The sequence below is a fragment of the Myotis daubentonii genome, chromosome 20 (genome assembly GCF_963259705.1).
Source record: "Myotis daubentonii chromosome 20, mMyoDau2.1, whole genome shotgun sequence".
NCBI classification, from domain to species: Eukaryota; Metazoa; Chordata; class Mammalia; order Chiroptera; family Vespertilionidae; genus Myotis; species Myotis daubentonii.
In genome coordinates, this window is record NC_081859.1 from 6575042 (window position 1) to 6596219 (window position 21178).

Here is a 21178-nt window from a genome sequence, read left to right on the forward strand (position 1 = left end):
GACAACACATAATTGTTTTATATGCGCATGCTCTAAATTTTGCATGGGACTTACTGTGTTCAACAGTTATTCTTTGTTGATCTGCGATTCAATTGTCACCGAGCGGCCTATGTTTTTATTTGCGAAATCTGCCAACTCTAGTCCAGAGGGATAGGGGTAGCCCCTCTGTTTCCATGGAAACGGCTTTTCTGCTGTCTGGATGCCACCGGCCCGCCCAGGTGGGCAGGTGGCCACTGATGAAAGGGGCTTCTGGCCCCTGGAGGTGCCCCTGCTCAGATCATCCGGGCCGGTGAAAGGGGTGGCTGTTGTGATGATAGCAACTTAAAATGCCAACTTTAAACTCTTCTCAAATTTGGTCTAAATGCCTTTCAAGCCGTCGGATGAGCTTGGCTTTGAGACTTTGAACGCAGTTGTGATGGCGCCTCAGAAGGTGCCGCGAGTAGGTGCAGGACAAAAGCGAACTCCAGAGGACAGCGAGCTGAGGGCATGGGCGGGGAGCTGCGACTGTTCGATTGATTGGAATCGTGTTAACGCCCATCCCTTTGCTTCTGCGAGCTGGGCTGCGGCCCAGGGCGGACGCTGACACGCAAGGTGGCAGCTGCCCGTGCCAGGACAGTCGCTTAGTGACTTTTGTTTGTTTAAATAACCTTTACATCTTTATTTTCAATAGATGTCCCTTTAAGTTATCTGATGGAATTCATTTGTGAGACCTTGAAGTGCTCCACTGACTAGAGACACCAAAGCCGTGATTCTGAAATGGCTGGTGCGGCTCCCTCCCTCCCTCCCTCCCTCCCTCCCTCCCTCCCTCCCTCCCTCCCAGGCAGGGCTCTGGCAATGACCAGAGGTGTAATAAGTGCCCAGGGCCGTTGCTATTAGGAATTCAATCTTGCTCTTCTCACCAGAAGTGCTAATAGCAGCGGCCAACTGGTCACCCCCACCCACCAGAGCCTCCCACCCGTCCATGGACCAACTGGCCAGGGCCATGGTTTCCTCCTCCCCTCCTGGGCTGCCAAGCGCCCTGTCCACTGGCCCGTGATCCTGTCAGCAGCTGGATTCGATGTGAAATTCAATCAGCAGAAGATGAAGACAAAAAAAAAAAAAAAAACCACGAATGCCCCTTCTCTCCCTTACCCAGCATGGCAGTGGGGCCTCTATCCATGGGAAGGGGCGGGATGGGCTCTGTCTGCTTGCCCCAGCCTCCGCCCTTCTCTCCTCTCCTTAGCCTGAGGGAAGAGGTGTATACCGGGCCAGGTAACCCTTGGCCAGGTGTGCTTGGACTCCTGCCCGCCCCCTCCCCTACTGCCCACCCCCGAGGGCTCTGTGCTACATATGCGTTCCCACTGCGGGTTTATCTGAAGGAAGACTTGCTATTGTCAAGTACGAAGATCATTCATCCGGTTCTGCCTCCTTAGGAACTTGAGACCAGAGAAATGAAATGATTTGTTGGGTCGCAGACTCCCCGCCCCCCCCCCCCGCCCCCCTCCCCCCGGTCCCCCATCTCCTCCGACTCCCAGCCTTCAAGTCAGCAAGCAGACAGCCCATTTAGAACCCGCATTTGGAATTCCCTGTACACGAGTCAACGTCTTATGGGATTGTTTGCTTATCGTATTCTCCAAAACGAAAGAGATCTTTCCGTTCCTTTTGCGGACACGTGTGCTCTCTGGGCCCGGGAAGGGAGAAATGTTAGGCACTCGCCCCGTCACGTCGGGGACATTAGCCAGGGAAGCCCTGTCTGTCTTGGAGGACGCGAGATCGTTCTGCAAAGTGAGAACCTGCTCTGCCATCTTGGCCCGTAGGTTGGTGCGTGGCACCCTCTGCTCTGTTTCCTGCCAACCTGTGCTTCCTGCAGATTCCTCCGTGTGACACTGTTTGTATTCTAACAGCCTTGCCCGTGACCCTAGCGATTTTATTTTATTTTATTTTATTAGAGGGAAATGCAGAGTAGCAGGCAGGCAAGCTCGTTAATGTATTGTTCACACGCAATGGTAAATTACTGCCATTCCTTCCCATGTACGGATCATACATCACGGCACGGCGATTTCAGGGAAATGACAGCCTGTGCGTCACCGGCGTGTCGCAGGGACCACCGTGCCTCATTCTCTCTCTCTCCCGCGCTCTCTCTCTCTCTCTCTTTTACAAAAGTAATTGCCACTGTGGCTTCTCCATCTTCTCGCTCACGCGTTGCTCTTGTCCTCGAGGGTAGACTGTGCCTTGGCATCAAGCAGCGCCCTTATATTTTTTCTAGGTTGAATCTAGAGACCCCTGTCCATGGGCCTTCGCCCCTGGGCAGGTCCTCCCCAGACCTCGCCTTCCTTTAGCCTCACTGGAAACACGTAACCATCAGCCCTCCAGCTCTCTGGGGTCTTAGAAGTAGGATGTTCTTACCTGGGTCACATGCAGGGACTTACACTGACGTTGAAGGAAGAAGAGAGGGGAGTTTTCTTTCCACCGAAGGGAGCAAAAGTGGCAGAATTCTGGAATGACTTCTCCCACCAAATCCAGAAATGAGGACATCCCTCCCCCACCACACACTCACCTTCAGAGAAGGGATCCCCCAGGCTCCAGCCGGCTGCCCCCAGCCCTCCATCCCTGGCTGTCACCGGGCAGACAACCTGTTGGGGGGCCTCCATCGGCCCCGGGGCACAGTGATCTGGGCTCAGGTGCCAGCCCTCACGTCTTCATGGGGGCCAGGCTTAGGGATGGGTTGACTCATGAGTCGGTGAATAAATCCAAAGATTGAAAACACCTGTTCCTTTCGGTAAGCATTTTGCCCACAAGTATCTTAGTCTCATTTACTAGGTTGTCTGGCACCTAACAGCCTGCGTTAGGAGTAGAGTAGCTCCATGCTATTAAGCAGGCACACTCTTTGCCATGCACAGCGAACCTCCCTTTGACAAGGTGCCTTAGAAGACCGCGTGAGGGCAGCGGGCACTCAGAAGGGACCGTCCCTGGGACGACTCGCCAGCCCGGCGGCGGACGGGCCAGCGCGCCTCTCGGGACTGTGGTCGCCCAGTGCGGAGGGCTTCGCACGCGGTGAGCACCCGGTACTCACACCCTTATTCTTCCCCACTGCCCAAGTCTGCCCGCTACCTCCGATGGTGAGCCACGGCGACTTCGTCTGCCACCCGCGGCCTTGCGATCGCTACAACCACGGGACCGTGGTGGAGTTCTACTGCGACCCCGGCTATAGCCTCACCAGTGACTACAAGTACATCACCTGCCAGTACGGGGAGTGGTTTCCCTCCTATCAAGTCTACTGCATCAAGTCAGGTGAGCCGCCCAGGCCCACCCGGGCCCCACGGCCGCACCCACAGAAATGACACTGTGGGTTAGACGTGCTGGCACTTAGGAAAACACCAGCCGTCGGCAAACTTAAGTACCTGCTCGTTAATAACACGTTACCGGCGAACCCCGGGCCTCGGGGTTCCAGGGTACAGAGATTGGAGCATCAGCGACACCCACCCACCGTCTCCTCCCTCCCATCCCCTCCCCCCCCACCCTGGGGTTTCCCAGGGGCTCCCCTGGCCACCTGCCCTGAGCAGTGGGGATGCTGCACACTTTCCCCCTGGACACAGTGTGTGAGGGAAGCTTCGGTTAACACGGGACCCGGATGCCCACCGGGGTCATGGGAACCAGCCGGAGGAGCAGTGCAGGAAGGCCTAGGGGTCGCTTCTGAGCAAGACGAGAGGAGGGAGGCCCTAGCCAGTTTTCTCAGTGGTTAGAGCTTCGGCCCTCGGACTGAAGGGTCATGCGTTCGATTCCAGTCGAGGGCGTGTACCTCAGTCGCAGGCTCCATCCCTGGTCCTGGATTGGGGCGTGGCAGGAGGCAACCAATGGATGTGTCTCTCGCACATCGATGTTTCTTTTTCTGTGTCTTCTCCCTCTCCCTTCCACTCTCTCTAAAAATCCCTGGGAAATGTCCTCGGGTGAGGAGTCACAACAAACAAACAAAGATGAGAGGAGGGAGGAGGAACCAGCAGCCACACAGGGCAAGTGTAGGAGACGGGCGGGGCGGCTTGTGGCCAAGGGCAGGACTCTGTTTTGGGGGTCGGCCCTGGCCTCCCCTTACCTGGAGCGTGTGATGGCCGTGCCTCTCTGTGGCCCTTCCAGCTTCCGGTTCTTTCTCACCCCACCCACCCCACAGTCCATCCCAGACCCTCACAAAGTCCGTTAGCTCAGCGCCCCTTCCCTGCTCCTGGACACGACTTCTCCAGGGGAGGGGCCCCCTTCATTCTCTGCCTGAGAAGCAGGCTCTCACCGGTCTGGAATGGGCACGTGCAGGCCGCCCTCCAACCTGGCAGACCCGCTGGGGACGGGTTAGTGCTGTGGGATCCCGAGGCCACGGGCCAGGGGCGTGGGAACCTTCGCACCGCACCCGGTACAGTCCGGGAGCCTTGTGTGCCCCTGTTCTCTCTCTCTCTCTCTCTCTCTCTCTCTCTCTCTCTCTCTCTCTCTCTCTCTCTCTCTCCCCCCAACAGAGCAAACGTGGCCCAACACCCACGAGACGCTCCTGACCACGTGGAAGATCGTGGCGTTCACGGCGACCAGCGTGCTGCTGGTGCTGCTGCTCGTCATCCTGGCCAGGATGTTCCAGACCAAGTTCAAGGCCCACTTCCCCCCCAGGTCAGTGCCGCCCCTGGGGCAGCCGGGAGAGGAGGCTGAGCTGGGCGGGCAGTGCGTGCAGAGTGGAGGCTCTCAGGGAGCACACGGGGAGAGCAAAACGCTTCCCTGGGACCTTTTCGGGGGGCCTGGAGGTCAGGGCACCAAGCAGGAGACAGGCCTCATCTCCCCCTTCCCACCCCGTTACCCCATCTCCCTTCCTCCCTGGATGGACGGTCCTGAAGGGGCATTTGGGGTGTGAGAGGGGCACAGACTCCCCTCCCCGCACGTGGCCTGGAGTGACGCCCCCCTGCAGCGTGCGGCCCATGGGAGGGTAAGGAATGCACAGAGCTGATTAGGAGACAAAGTCCAAGGTGTGTGACCCAACCAACAGAGGTCCAAAACCCGTGTGCGATGGGACAGGGTTCTGGTTGGGGTCGGGGCAGGGCCCGTGGACTCTGCCTCCAGTAGGAGCTGAGCGAGCACAGTGGGGCCTGTGGAGGGCGCTGTCGCCCCCCCTCCGTCCCCCCCACTCACCAATGAGCTCGGGTTGGTGTCTTCGTCCTCCCGCCGCCGCCAGCCCACGGAGGACCCTGTCACACTCCTCCCAGAGGGGCCCGGCCCAGCGCCTCCCTGTGCCACCAGCACCCTTCGGGCCAAAGGAGTGCCTCCTGGCCCCGCTGCTCGCAGGCCGCTGTGTGGAAGCAGCCGCTTAGAAAGCGAAGGGGCGGGCTGTGCACATGAGAAGGAGGGCAGGTGGCCAAGCGTCCCAGGACACTCGCCAGGGCTCGCGGACACCGCGGCCTGTCCCCGAGGAACCATCTGTCCCCGTGTCAGCCTTCTCCTTCGGGGACCCTATGCATCAGGAAAGGCCACTCATTTTTGTGTGTTTTTTTGTGTTAATCCTTATCTGAGGATATTTTTCCATTGATTTTTAGAGAGAGGGGAAGGGAGGAGCAGAGACAGAGAGAAACATCGATGTGAGAGACACACATTCATTGGTTGCCTCCCCCACTTGCCCCGACCAGGGTCAGGGATGGAGCCGACAACCGAGGTACATGCCCTTGACCGGGATCGAACCTGGGACCCTTCAGTCCACTGGCCAACGCTCTATCCACTGAGCCACACCGGCTAGGGCAGCCCCTATTCTCTCACCGGTTCTGTTCCCAGCAGCCTCCCCGAGGGACACCACAGAGACACTCGGATGCTCAGCGGGAACGGGCCACCTGGTCCCTGGCAGGAGGTTATGGCACAAGGCCAAGCACAGAGGTCCCAGAGGGAGGAAGGAAGTGTGAGGGGAGAGCGGAGGGGACAGGCGGAAGGGCACAAGACAGGAGAAGAAACCTCAGCCCAGCCAGCGTGGCTCAGTGGTGAGCGTCGACCTATGAACCAGGAGGTCACGGTTCCATTCCCGGCAGGGCACGTGCCCAGGTTGCGGGCTCCATCCCCAGGGTGGGGCGTGCAGGAGGCAGCCAATCGATGATTCTCATCACTGATGTTTCTATCTCCCTCTCCCTTTCCCTTCCTCTCTGAAATCAATAAAATAAAGGGTGTCCCAAAATTCACGCAAGAAGTAATTTTGATAGAAAACACAGGTTTATAATTAAAAATTGTAAATTTTTTATTGATTCGTAAAGTACACAGTATAGGGTTATGTATGGACCAGCCTATCGGGTAAATGGCCTCCACGGCTTTGCTGGCACACGGCTTTGTTACTGCCTGAGCAGCCGCGTTTTCGAAGAATGGTCTGATGGTGCCTCCAGCCCAAAATCCACACGAAACAGTGACACGTGGTGGATGCATTTGTTTCTCAACAATCACTCGTGGATTTTCTGAACCCCGAATGTGACAATCTTGTCGATTAACCAAGCCATCAGGATGCAAATGAGCCTCATCGAAATTCAGCCACATTTATGCAAAACGGTCATCGAAAATTTCAACAAAAGAGTGCGTATGTGCCAGCAGAGCCGTGGAGGCCATTTACCCGATATGCTATTCTGTACATAACCTTATACTGTATACTTTATGAATCCATAAAAAATTTACAATTTTTAATTACAAACCTGTGTTTTCTATCAAAATTACTTCTTGCGTGAATTTTGGGACACCTTTTATATATATAAACCTCAGCGGCTCCCATCGCGGTCCCCGAGGACCCCGGCTCCAGCGGGGGGGCACTATGGCTTCCTCCCTGGGGTGGCGTGTCGCTCTGACACGTTGGAACCGCTTTGCCGTGCACAGGGGGCCCCCCAGGAGTTCCAGCAGCGACCCCGACTTCGTGGTGGTGGACGGTGTGCCCGTGATGCTTCCGTCGTACGATGAGGCCGTGAGCGGCGGCTTGAGTGCCTTAGTCCCCGGGTACCTGGCCCCTGGGGGCCAGGGCTGCCCCTTGCCCGTGGATGACCAGAGCCCCCCGGCCTACCCCGGCTCCGGGGACACGGACACCGGCCCCGGGGAGTCAGAAACCTGTGACAGCGTCTCGGGCTCCTCCGAGCTGCTCCCGAGCCTGTACCCATCCCCCACGTGCCCAGGGGGCGCCCGCCCCGCTTCCGACAACAACCCTGGCACCGCGGCCAGCGCGGCGGGGGAGGTGGCATCCACCAGCCCGGGCATCGACATCGCAGACGGTAAGTGTTTGCCCCCGGGCCCGGCACGCACCCCGCACTGGCTCCCAGCATCTTCGGGCGGCACAGAGCCGTCCGGCTCTCCCTGCGTGCGGAGGCCACGGGCAAGGCCAACTAGGAGAGGAGGGGTCCTCGTCTCACAAGGGATGAGCCCCATCATGGACATTTCAGGAGGCACCAGGGGCACCCAGCCACTGTCCAGAGCGGGAAGGCTCGAGTGGCCGGTTCTTGGTTTTCAGAGCATCCTATGACCCCGGGTGCTGGCCTCCTTGGTCCCTTAACTCAGCCGGACTTCTGAGAACGGGGCCTGGGAGGCAGGCAGCACCCACCTGTGCCAGGAGGGGAGACGCAGACGGGTGCCGTGGGGCATTTTCACGAGGCGTGGGGCAGGATGTGTGTCTGCCTGTGGCAGGACAGGCGGGCTGCGGCTCACGGTAAAGCAGGGACATGCGTCAGACTACAGAGGACCGCGTCCCAGGGGAGGGGCACCGCTTTGCAAAGGAGACAGCCATTCCAGCGACAGTCCGTGGCAGTCACGATGCAGAAACGGGGGTTCCCCCGGGTCCCCCCAGGACTCTTTTCTGCAGCGCCTGCCGCCCCTCTGTGCCTGGAACGGTCGCCTCTTGGCATGACCGTCAGGGCACATGGCTCACATCCAACGTTTTCGTTTCCACGAGCTGGTCTGAGACTCCCCCGCACGGAGCTGCGACACGGAGGAGTTGGGCTTTCTACTGCTCACTGATCGGTGGGACTCGGCCTTTTCTTCTCCTCCCCGTGTGGGGACTCGCAGGCAGTCTGATGCAGCCTGTCATCGCGGGGCGTGGGGCGTGGGGTGCAGTAAGTAACAGCCGTCTCCTCTCGCAGAGATCCCGCTCATGGAAGAGGACCCGTAGCCTGGAAGGACCTCCCAGGCCCAGTGCTCCGGCTGCCCCTTTGGGAACGGAACCAGGTCCCGTGGAGGGAACCACAGAAGGACAGAGCGTGGGGTGGGGGCGCGTTCTCCTCTGTCTTCGACTCCCGTCGTATGTCACAGACTCAGCCGGGGGTTGTCGGACACGGACCCACGACGGCGGCAGACCTTTGACCTGGGGCCTGCGGGTTTGCCAAGACCGCGGGGGAACCGAGGGATGAGGGGAGCCCCCCGCCCCCGTGTGTGTGCTGGGGAACAGGACGCAGTCCACGCCCGGGCCACCGGACCCCGCGTCCCACCGACGTACGTCACGCGTGCCACCTGCGTCCCCCGAAAGCATGTCATATTGTGTAAATCCGCTTCCACATCTGCTTCCAGCCCTCCCTGGATCCCCCGTGAGGCTGATGGGCCTCAAGGGGAAGCCTGGGTCGGACTGCGGGAAGAGCAGCAGCGCGCCGCCCCCTGGAGGCGCCCGACGGGAAGGTACCCCGACGGCTCCCCGACCATCTTCCTGGATCTGGGGGTTTCTACTCAACAAGACGAAAGCCGGATGTGGCAGACCCACGAGAAAGGAGAGGAGGCGCGTGGGCAGGCTCTGCTTTCTGGAAGCTTCTTCGGAAAGGAGAGCCCGTGTCCTGCGTGCTGTCCTCGGGCGGAGTCGCGTGGGGGTGTGTGTTCACGGCCGGGCACCTGGGTCCCTGGCGAGGGATCAGTCCTGTGACTCTACCAACGGTCAGAATGCGTCCTGATACATCCCTGGCGGCGAGGCTCGGTTGTGGCTTTTTAAAGAGATTCTGCTGGACACTGTACCGCGAGCCCTCTCCAGTCAACTGTTCTGAGTGTGGCCCTCAGTCCCAAGCTCAGCCAAACAGGAATGGTTTCTGTCAACACATCCCTCCTCCCAATAAAGTGTGAGGTTGGATTTATTTATTTTTCCCCTTTTCTTTTGTCCTGCAAAGTCCGCGGGCAGGCCTCCCAGCCCAAAGACGGCTCTGCCCTCCCCTCTGGCTGCCTCGCCCACCTGCCCACCCTGCCCGCCTACACCGAGGGCTCCCGGCCGGCGCCCACTGGCTGTGGTGCCTACGAAAATGACCGACACAAAAAGTTCCCCCAGCCGTGAGGCGTGTCGCTTCAAATACACAACGCTACGTGGAGCTGCTTCCTCTCCTCCTTTGGATTTTAGATAAATACCAACCAGACTCGGACCCCTAACACTGCTGTGCTGATGGAGCCGTGGGAGCGGGGAGCCTGATCAAATCCTGTTTTTTTTCTGGACACAGACTGATTAAAAAGTTAAAAAGGAAATGTCTGCATGAAGCGTGATTGGAGTCGGGTGGGCAGGGAGGGACCGTGACCGTGGGTGACGGAGATGAAGCGTCGGACTAGAACCTGAGGCCTGGCCCTGTGCCCTGGGGGGTGAGCGTGCTGGGCGGGTGGGTAGCGTGTGTAGTAATCATCTCTCTGTCCGCTGATGGCCTCACCTGCCACGGGCACAACTGGGTACGACAAGCCCCATGGAAGGCATGGTTCTCACAAGTGTTTGTGCGTAAATGCCACTTGGCCCTCTCAGAGAGAGAGGACGTGGGGGCTGGGTGGGAGGGGCCATTCAGAGCACACGTTGGGCCTCCTCCTCCAGGCAGCCTTCCAGGCTTCCCTGTCAGGCCAGGTCTCCGCTCTTCTCCATGCCTACAGCTGCCCGCCCTCCCAGGCTCCCTAAATGGGGGGGGGGCGTGTCTCAGAGGCCACAGGTAAGTGCCTCCTTTCCCCCCACACGGGGCAGGGGGAGTGGGGCCAGGCTTGGGAGGCTGGCTCCAGGTCTGGCCTCACCTCCTTCCAGAAACCGTTCTGCACCCCAAAGTAGACACGCAGCCCCTCACCTGCGAGCCCCGTACATCACGGATGCCTGTCCAGCCCCGCAACTGAGGGACAGGTATGTGTCAACGTTGTTCTAAGAATGGAGGCTGGTAGGAAGGAAATGTCTGCCAGTGGCCCCATCAGTGTCTCCCCAGTCACCTGGGTCCTCCGCTGGGTCCCTGGAGTTTGTGGCCTCATCAGCATCTCACCCTCACATGCTACTTACCGGAATGTGTTTCTGTTTCATCATGGTGGGCTCAGGTGGCAGGAAAGAACCCTCCTGGTGCCCCAAGCAGGTCTGGACTCGGACTCACTTTTCATTTCAAAGTCCCGGAGGCCCTCTGGGCATGAACGGAATCGATCTTTCTCGAACAGCCTCAGGAGCCGGTAGGTATGAGGTCACACGGGCCACACTGTGAACTGTGCCCAGAGGTGCGGTGTCCACCGGGCTCCCTGCTCTGGGAGGGAGGCACCCTGGGGGTGGAGGTCAGAGGTCGGCGGAGGGCGGAGCCTGCAAGGAGAACCGGGGGTGTCTGTCCCTGGGCCCCCGGAGGTGATCACAGAATCAGGTATTTAAGGAACCACAGAGCAGCCGTTTCTGGCTGCCTGCTTCCGTCACAAGCACGGAGGTCACAGGGCATCTTCCCACTTGGCTTCCGTGTTTGTTTTTATTTATTTTTATTTGTTTAGTATTTTTAATCCCCACCCGAGGATATTTTCCCATTGATTTTTATTTTTTAATTGATTTCAGACAGGAAGGGAGAATGAGAAAGAGAGAAACATCAACGATGAGAGATAATCATTGATCTATCGGCTGCCTCCTGCACGCCCCCAACTGGGGATTAAGCCTGGAATGCAGGCACGTGTCCTTGACCGGAATCAAACTCCGGACCTTTCTGTCTGCAGGCCGATGCTTTATTCCACCGAGCCACCCGGCTAGGGCTTCCCATTGATTTTCAAAGAGAGTGGAAGAGAGAGGGAAAGACAGAGAAATATCCATGTCAGAGAAACACATCGATGGGTTACCTCCTGCACCAGCGCCGACCAGGGCCTGGGCCGGGGAGGAGCCTGCAACCGAGGTACGTGCCCTTGGCTGGAATCGAACCCGGGACCCTTCAGTCCGCAGGCCGACGCTCTATCCACGGAGCCACACCGGCCGGGGCTGATTCCACGTTTTTAAATTGAAGGCTGCGGTTTGCTGGCGTGGGACCTTCAGAGCCATTCCAACCTGATTACAGCCGTCCCAGCAGCTGGCTCCCTGCAGCCTGCCGCCCGTTCCTGCGGAAGGATGGCTCATGGGCCACGCCTGCTGGTTCGGATGCTCCCTCCCCCCACGCCGCATGCTGCGGGGCAGCACCCCACTCCCCCTGAGTCTGGCCCGGGCCCCTGTGTATTCCCGGCAGAGGCAGCGAAATGGCTGGGAGGAGCCCGGGCTTTGCAATGAGCGACACCTGGCTTCAAGCCTGCCTGGCCCGCTCACTGGTGTGTCTTAGACGAGTAATTGCCCTCCGCGTGGGCCTCCGTCTCCTGCAGGAACTGGAGCGAAGTCCCCTCTGTCCTCCTCCCGGGCTGTGGCGAGGATGACAGCCATGTGGGTCAGCGCCCAGCAGGCACCTGGTAAGTGGCCGCTGGTCTCCTGGGGGCCAGTGCGGGAGGCCGTGGGTGGCTGATGGACTCGGACGTGCGTCCCCAGGAACTTTGACCTGCCTTGGCCCCTGCCCCCCCGCCCCCCCCCCAGGTTGCGGGCAGGCTTGCGTGGGGCTGCCCCAAGGGGATGGACTACAGTGCGCTCTGCCTGGTCCCCTCCGCCCCCTTCCCTGGAGCCCTGTCCTGGCTTCTGCAGGCCAAGCTGTCCCGGCTAGAGGCACAGTGTCCCCCTTTGCCCTGGCCTCTGCCCTGCTCCCGGCGCGGCCTCTGGGAATGCCACAGCGGCTCTGCTCAGGGAGGGCAGCCGACCTCAGAGCGTCCCAGGGACCCCCTGAAGGACTCAGGTCACCCCATGGGCGGCCCTGGAGAGGAGCACTAACCCGCTTCCCTCGATTTATTGCCTATTTTAGATTTAAGGCCTGAAAGTTAATGCCCGTGAGTTTCCGAGGCGATAAAGAGGACGGTCGGCGGTCAAGGTGCCTGGTCTGGCAGAACGGGGCCCGGGAGAGCCGCCGCTGCCCAGGGCGGTGGATGGGGTGTGGGCAGCGCTGCGCACGGTGGCATCAAATCATTAAATCATAAAACTTAACGCAAGGCCTGGGGCGTGGAGGCCGTTATGTGTAACGGCCTGGCAGGCAGCATACCCGCCTCCACACTGGGCAGAACCAGGCCCTGGGGACCCCGAGGCTGTGGGAGTGGCCCCAATACCAATCCACCTGCTGCTCAGCAGCTGCGGAGCTGGGTCTGGGCTCAGGGCCCTCAGGGGATCAAGCAACTCGGCAGCCTCTGCAGGGGATGGAGCCGCCCCGGGAGCCAGCCAGGCTGGATGGGGGGCCTGGCAGCCTGAGTGCCAGCCAGCAGCGGCTGCTTCCGCCCCGTGTGGGGCCCCCCTGCCGCTTGCAGAACGGCCTTACAGCTACTGGCCTGGGACACTCCCGGCTTCCAGGCCCCTTCGAAATGTGGCCGCTTTTCCGGCCCCTTCCAGCTTGCTCCCAGGCCTGACACCCCGTCTGTTGTCTGTGTGAAAGCGATTGGGCCCCATCACTTGAAGTGCATGGATGTCTTCCCAGGGACTGGACACAGCCGAAGGGACACAAACCACCAGGCAGTGGTGGCGTGGGGGGGGGGGTGCAGGTGACAATGAAGCACAGAAATAGGGGGTGCTCTTCTCTTTTGGGGTCACAGTATCTCATTAGGGAGGGCTTGGCCCAGTCAGAATTCTTTTCTTGTTAAACACATCCTTAGACATAGTTGCTACTATGAATGGGCTGTTTTTTTCCATTTCCCTTCCCAAAACGTTTATTGCCATCATAAATCAAAACTTTATTTATCCACCTATCTTACTAAATTCTCTTACTAATTTTAATGTTGTTTTATTAAAATCGACTAGGTTATCTAGGTGCACGCTCGATAATCTGTAATTAAAGATATTTTCTTTTCTTTCCGGTACTTACTCCGCTCAATTCATTCTCCTGGCTCACGCTCTTAGTTAAAGCTGCAAAGTCATGTGATCGACGGTGAAGACAGCAGCGCTCTGTCTTGCCCCTGATTTAATAGAAACGACTTCGGCATTTTCCCGCTTAGTAAAATGTTTGATCTTGGTTCTTAGTAAATAGTCTTTATCCTGCTTAAGTCATTTCTGTCCACACTCGACAGGTTCTTAGAGGAAACCGGTAATGTGTACCTTTCAGATACATGATAGAACGACCTAATAGCTATGAAATTGGCTACATAAATGGCGAAGCATAAATCCTACTTCTATTTTCTCTGCAACGGTACGAAGCTCATAAATTCTTTGTGGTTAGAAAATTTAAAACAATAGGAAACTCGGGGTCATTTCGGAATCGCCTAACTCCGCCACCTCGCGGAGAGAACCCCACAAACCAGGCTGGGCAGTCCACGTTTTATTTTATTTATTATTGTTGTTTAAGATCTCTTGTTTTTGTCCTGTCTCGGTTATTCGCGCTGTATTCTATTTCTAGAGCCCCGGTAACAAGTTACCACAAACTGGGTGGTTTAAAGCAACAGAAATGGACTCTCTGGCAGTTCTGGGGTCCAAAGTCTAGGTAGCCTCCCCAAGCATTTTATTTTATTTACCAGAGGCCCGGTGCACGAATTCATGCACGGGTGGGGTCCCTCGGCCTGGGTGGCAATCGGGCCAATCAGGGCATCTTTCCCAGTCTCGATAGGGGCCGGCCGGCTGGAGGGAGGGACTGGGGGAGGTTGGCTGGCCACAGGAGGTTGGCTGTGGGAGCACACTGACCACCGGGCCTGCTGCATTGAGCATCTGCCTCCTGGTGGTCAGTGCGCATCATAACTACCAGCTGGTCATCCAGTCGTAATGGTTGCTTAGGCTTATATCTATATATGTATATATATATAGATATATAGATATAGATATAGATATAGATATATAGATTTTATTTTTAAAATATGTTTTTGTAAATTTCTTATTCCTCTGCCTTTCTCCTGCCTACTGTCAGGAATGACAGCTCTTGCCTCTCCACCCACCCACTCACTCAGCTCCCTAACAAACATTCACTCAGCAAACATATGCTGGACTTCGCTCTGGACACAGAAGGCAGAACAGGGTGGGCCCCACCCCCACCCCCACCCCCACCCCCACCTTCACCCCCACCCTCTCTCTACAGCAGTGGTTCTCAACCTGTGGGTCACGACCCCTTTGGCGGCCGAACGAACCTCTCACAGGGGTCGCCTAAGACCATCCTGCATATCAGATATTTACATGAGGATTCATCACAGGAGCAACATGACAGTGATGAAGTAGCAACAAAAATAATGTTATGGTTGGGTCACAACGTGAGGAACTGTATTTAAAGGGCCAGAAGGTTGAGAACCACTGGCCTAGAGGACTGTCCCAGACTCAGCCACCACTTCGTTTTTGAAGAGGAGAGAACCAGGATGTACAAACCGGGGGGAAGGACCCGGAGGGAATTTACCTGCCGCCTTTAACTGTTTGCCAGCTACTACGCTTGAGGTGGCGCTTAGGTCACAGGTTCGAGACTTGCCCGCATCCTTCTCTGGGCTTGCTCTCACCTACTTGGTCCTGCTCTGAGGAATGCTCTCAGGTGTGGTCCCTCCACGGACCTGGTGCTTAACGGCTCAGCATCTGAGTCTGTGGTGCCTGCTGCGTTTCTGAAGGGGAAACCACAGCTCACAGGCTTTCTGTTTCTGTCCGTCAGGAGACAAATCCACACAGGCGCTGCCTCGCGCTCGCTAACGGGGAAAGCCGCATTGGTATGCGCCCTGCAAAGCCCAGGCCGGCTTTGAGCCGTGATTTGCATTTCTCCTTGCAGAGCTGTTATCTGAGGAGGTTGGAGCTCGCTGTCTGTGGCGGGTTCGCGCTTAGCATTATATCAGCGGACGCCGGCAGGACCTGTGCGGTTCAGGGAGATTTCAAGGAGTCGGCAGGATGGCTTTCCATAATTCCGTGACCCTGGCTCCTGCAGAAAGGAAGACTGAACTGAACAGCAAGCCTTTCTCCAGGACGAGAACCCCAGGAAAGAGGACGAAAACCCTCAGCCCCGGGCTTTGGAGAAAATTAGCATCTGTAGGAGGGACAGGGGAGGACAGTGTCCGTCAAAGGTTATCTGCAAGTTGGTGAGACTCTTTACCCGGTCCCAGGAGGGGGACATGTAAATATTTCACCAAGCGATGGGAGGCAGTGAGCAAGAGGACGGGACCAATTCTGGCCTGACAGTCACCCAGAGAAAGAGACGGGCTCGGTCTGAGTCGTGATAAAAGCGTCCAGGCCAGTGTGGCTTCCCCACGTGGCTGCGGTGGCCACTGGTTTGGTTTATGAACTTGACTCAGCTGATGCCATCTGTCAGGGTCACCCTGAGAGCTCTCGGAGAAACGCAGGCTGTGGAGTTCTCTTTGCTTCATCCCTCTGTGCTGTCCTGGCTTAGCCACCAAGGATTTGAGGAGAACTGGGGGCGGTGTGGGCGAGGGTGTGTGTATCTGGTAACGGATGTTCTTGGTCCGAATGTGCCCAGAATATGCCAATCTGCACACGGGCTTGCTCCCACGCAGACACCTTGTTCTCTATGTCTCCCTTTGCCTATGGTGAGTCTTCTATCGCCAACCAGACTGTACGTTCCTTAGAGACCGGACGGCATCTCAGACTTTCAACAGTGTCTAGTTCCTGGCTCGGTGCCGGTTCCATAAATGCTACAGAAACTTGAGGATGGCTTGTAGTAAGTATTAGTCTGCGTGGGCTGCTATAACAAAACCCCAAACGCTCTTCCTCTTCTTCTAAAGCCACAAACCGGTTGTGAGGACCCTCCCGCCCCCCGCCTTGTGACCTCATCTACTCTTCATCATCTCCTGAAGGCCCCATCTCCCAACAACATCACACTGAGGGGCCGGACTTCAATGTGGAGTTTGGGGGTGACACATGAAGTCCATAGCATTATAGTAATTGCTCTGGTCAGCTGCAGACCAGGGAGGCTGAGCGGGGAGGGGAGGGGAGAGGCCTGTGAAGGTCTAACTGAGATGCTTCGACACAGAAGGGGACTTTGAAGGAGGTGGACATCGAAGAAACAGCCACAGAGCAGAGCGAGAGAAGGAAATGATTGAAAGGAAAGGCATCCATCCCCAATAGAGTGCTCTACCCAGAACATGCCAGAACATTCCATAAGTTGTCTCCCTGCCTCAGGGACACACTCTGCGGGAGCAGATTTGCAGCACATCTTCTGGACGTCCTGAGGCCGATCAGCGAGGGGCGACGGGGCTCTACGGAGGGGCCTGTCCGTCTCCCCAGGCATCTGGCTTAGTCGTTTCTGATGCCCCTTCTTTGGGACCAGCACACCCCATCATGCTTCCACTCCACTCCTGGTGGGGTTGGGGGGGGGTGGGAGGGCGAGTGAGGGGGTGCAGGATGTGACATTTTAAAGGTCTCTCCGCTCAGAGTAGTTTATGCTACCTCTTGAGCATGAGGGTAGAGGTGGCCTGGCCAGGAGATTGTGAGAGCATGTAAATCTCTCTGTAGGAGGGAAAAACCAGTGTGATTCAGTTTAAACAGGGAGGGAGGACAGAAATAGGCATGGATTTCATGGGCTTCTCTCTCTCTTCTTCTCTGTCTCTCTCTTTGTCACACACCCACTCACACCCTCTCACACACTCTCACATACACCCACACATGAACACACAAGCATACACACATGCTCGGTCCAACACTCTCACAGACACACACACTTACATGCACACACATGCTCTCACACACACACACTGACACACTCTTACACACTCACATACACACTCACATGCGCACACACTCACACGCACTTAGACTAGGTCACACACATTCACACACACACACATATACACACTCTCACACACACTCTCACATACACTCTCACATATATACACACACACACACATACACACTCACACACTCACACTCTCACATACACTCTCACATATATACACACATACACATACACACACACACACACTCAGACACGCACACCCCAGGGCATCTTGCTCCTCTCAGGGTCCCCCTGCTTCCCCATGTTGTCCTCCACCCGCCTCTCCAGCTCACCCCCCTCTGGCACCCCCTCTCCTCACTGGCGCTTTAGCTCCTCGGGCCTCTGCCTACTCTGCGTTTAATTTCCCAGCCTGTCACGGCGCATGATTTCCAGGCGGAGGGAGCACAGAGTTCTTTAGAGGCTCCCGCCACCCTCCTCTCCAGCCCTCCCGGGGCTGCCAGGCTCCCGGGGACCCGCCATGCACACCGCCCAGGGAGGGTCGATGCCGCACCTGCTCTAGGTGACACAGAAAGGGCAGGTGCTCCGAGGGGTGACCGTGACCGGGGAGCAGCAACGGCGGGCCATTCTGTCCTATTGTTTGTAGGAGTCATTTCTATGCGTGGCCGTTTGGAAAAGAATACCGGTTCGAGCAGGACTTGGCCGGCACCCTGCCTGATGTCTGCACGTCTGCGTTCCCGTTTCAGTCTCGGGTTTCCTTGCGAGCCTTCAGGACGCAGTGGCCTGAGCATTGCTCTCCTCTCTCCCACCTCCCGATTTCTTGTTCTCGAATCCTCAGAACACAAGACGGGAGGTTGCGGAGTCGTGTGGCGTTCAAGTCCAGCCCTGTGTCCTGTCGGCCAGCTGTTTCCCCCTCCGCCCGCTCCGTTGCACAGCAGGCTCAGGGCGGTCCCTGCCTCCGGTGGACGCCTCGGTCTGTACAGCTCAGCCGGGGCCCTGAGTGCTGGCTGTGGGCAGTAGTGTATCTTGGAAAGCAAGGTTCTGATGGCAGGACGAGGCCTCCTAGCATCATGGGGCGCCCAGGACCCCACTCCTTCAACACGGGGATGGATACCTGTGGCCAACACAGACCCTAATGCTCGGGGCCTGGCCTTTGTGATCCGAGGGCTGAATGGTGGGGGGAGGTGGGCAGGGGGTGTTAGGTGGGGGAATAAAGTTGCTGCTTAATGGCCAGTATTTTTAGGAAATAGAATAGAACAGAATGGAATAGAATAGGATAGAATAGAATGGAGCAGAATAGGAAATTTCAGAGTGCACTGCACATAATAAGAGGAGATACTGTTCCATGTAACTTGTGTTGAGTGTGTGTGTGTGCATGTGCATGCGTGCATGTGTGTGCATGCATTTACACGTGTGTGTGTGTGTGTGTGCACTGAATACTGATGTGAAATGCATTTTCTGGCTGGGTTACTGTCAGGGAAAGTTTGAAGAGCACTCCATCGGGGGTTGAAATGTGTACTGATCGCTGACTACTATGTCAGAGCAAATACAGTGGGGCCTTGACGTACGAGTTTAATTCGTTCCAAGGCCGAGCTCATTAAAGAGATCATTAACTCAAATTACTCTATCAACTCAATGCAAAAATTCGGCCGAGAAACAGCTGGTATCTCAAAAAACTCATTAGTCAGGACACTCGTAAGTCAGGGCCCCACTGTACACTTTTCTGCAACCACCCCAATGACCCCACACTGGGGAGCAGCAGATCCCCCTCCATCGCTTCAGTCCGGGGCAACGATATGAAACAAATTCCGAAAAATCTGCTTTCGTGACGCGGCAACTCCTCCCAGCGCTGAACCCGAAACCCCCTGGCTCCTAACCGGCCGCCTCTCCAGCGCATCTTCTCCAACTGCTCCTGCCACACCGTCCCCCTGGGGTTCCTTCCACCCGCCCAGGAGGCGAGCGCCCGCTTCTCTGTGCCCCAGGCCCTGCCCACATGTCACTTCCCTCCGAGGCTGTCCTCACTCGCAGACCACGGTGATGCCACCTTCCGGGGACGTCCCCACGGGGATCCCCGGTCACATGCTGTCCCGGGCCAGTTGCTGAATTGCTGCCTTAAAAACCACACTTCCCCCAACCCTCCCCCCTCTAGACAACACCCCCCTCCCTCAGCACAGAGCTCTGGTGACTCACATTGTGTCACGTGTATCAGTAGCGTGCTCCTTTCTCTAACCGCTGAGTTCTAGTCCACGGTGCCTGCCACTGTCTGTTTATCCACCTGCAATGAGTTTGCCAAATTGCAAAGTCTGCGGGAACGACCCTACCCCCACCCCCCACCCCCCACCCCAGGGTTGCCCTCGCTTCAGATAAGCTGGCGACACATTCGGGAGCCTCCACCACCAGCCTTGGGTGCAGTGATTTGCTAGAACGGCCCACAGACCTCGGGGAAGGGCTATAGTTAGAACTGCATTTGATTATAACAGAGAGATACACAGTAGAGCCATTCAAAGGTCCTGCCACGTAGGGGGGATCTGGGAGGGTTTCAGACATGAAGTTTGCATGTCCTCGGGGAGGTGGTACCCTCCTGGTACTGGTGTGTGTGTGTGTGTGTGTGTGAGAGAGAGAGAGAGAGAGAGAGAGAGAGAGAGAGAGAGAGAATATGCATGGAGTATTGCCAAACCAGGAGCTCACTCAAACTGTAGAGTCCAGCGTTTTTATTGGGGCTTGATCACATACTGACCCCTGGATGACCTCCAGGCTCTAGCCCTTCCCTGAGATTGGTGCCTCTCAGAGACCAAATGTAAATCACATTGTCAGACTGTTGGGCGGCCAAGCCCCCAAGCAAACAAAGACAGTCCTACAAGCCTGGCCAGCGTGGCTCAGTGGTTGAGCATCGACCTATAAACCAGGAGGTCACGGTTCGATTTCTGGTCAAGTGCACATGCCCGGGTTGCAGGCTCGATCCCCGATAGGAGCATATGGGAGGCAACTGACTAATGATTCTCTCATCATCTCTCTCTCCCTCTCTTTGATATGGGGGGGGGGTATATATCTTTTTGAACCGTGTTTTCATTTTCTTCAGATAAATACCAGAAGTGGAATTGCTGGCTCAGATGGTAGCTCTGTTTTTGTTTGTTTGTTTTTTTAATATATTTTATTGATTTTTTACAGAGAGGAAGGGAGAGAGATAGAGAGTTAGAAACATCGATGAGAGAGAAACATCAATCAGCTGCCTCCTGCACACCTCTTACTGGGGATGTGCCCGCAACCCAGGTACATGCCCTTGACCGGAATCGAACCCGGGACCCCTCAGTCCACAGGCCGACGCTCTATCCACTGAGCCAAACCGGTTCCGGCAGCTTTTAACTTCTTGAGGGACTTTCATGCTGTGACCCATCGTGGCTGCACCAATTCACATTGGCCCCAAGAGTTCACATCCTCGCCGACACTTGTTATTTGTTGATTCTTCGATAACAGCCGTTCTGCCAGGTGTGTGGCGAGATTGCCTTGTGCTTCTCATTTGCGTTTCCCTGATCATGACCGATGTTGAGCACCGTTTCGTACGTGTGTTACAGGCCATTCATTATCTTAATGTTGACAACCGTCCGATAAGGTACGTATTATTCTTTCTGTTTACAGATAAGACACCGAGGTTTGGAGAGATTGGCAACTCAGCCCAGGCAACCAAGCACCTGTACATTACACACCATTGTCTTCAGCTGCCCCCACCAGCATGGTGCTTGGCTCATAAAAGCATAAAAAATATTTATTGGCCAAAATGAGTGAATGTCCCCGTTCCAATATACACTCTGATTATCTTTGCTTGGACAATAGCAGTAGCCTCCTAACTGGGCTTGTTTCCTTTTTAAAAAAAAAAAAATCTTCTTATGGATTTCAGACAGGAAGGGAGAGGGAGAGATAGAAACATCAATGAGGAGAGAGAATCATGGATCGGCTGCCTCCTGCACGCCCCACACTGGGGATCGAGCCCGCAACCCGGGCATGTGCCCTGACCGGGAGTCGAACCGTGACCTCCTGAATAATAGATCGATGCTCAACCACTGAGCCATGCTATCCCTTACCCCCTTCAGTCTATACACGCCTGTTAGGGTTATACATCTAATACACAGATACAAAGGTGAGATGTCACTCCATTTGCTTACCACCATCCACTGGGTCCCCAACCCCCACGGGCAGCCAGAGCAAAGTGTATGTGGATGGTCCCCTGAGGTCTGGCCCCCCCACATTCCATTTACACCAAACCAGCGGCAGATCCCCCCATGAGCTCCCTTCCTTCTTCCCTCAGTTCTTCTGCCAGG

At 56.5% G+C, this 21178-nt stretch overlaps 1 protein-coding gene across 2 annotated transcripts in view; it reads left to right on the top strand.

The window, feature by feature from the left end:
- Window positions 1–9438, top strand: part of SUSD4 (sushi domain containing 4) — a 61017-nt gene extending 51579 nt beyond the window's left edge. Inside the window, exons 6-9 of one of the 2 annotated variants that reach the window (XM_059677415.1) lie at window positions 3079–3270; window positions 4479–4623; window positions 6841–7226; window positions 8088–9438. In XM_059677415.1, the coding sequence (XP_059533398.1) occupies window positions 3079–3270; window positions 4479–4623; window positions 6841–7226; window positions 8088–8116 (752 nt within the window). In that variant the 3' untranslated portion in view covers window positions 8117–9438. Of the gene's footprint in view, window positions 1–3071; window positions 3271–4478; window positions 4624–6840; window positions 7227–8087 lie in introns of both variants that reach the window. The other variant, XM_059677414.1, reaches the window with a different exon arrangement.
- The last annotated feature ends 11740 nt before the right edge of the window (window positions 9439–21178 follow it).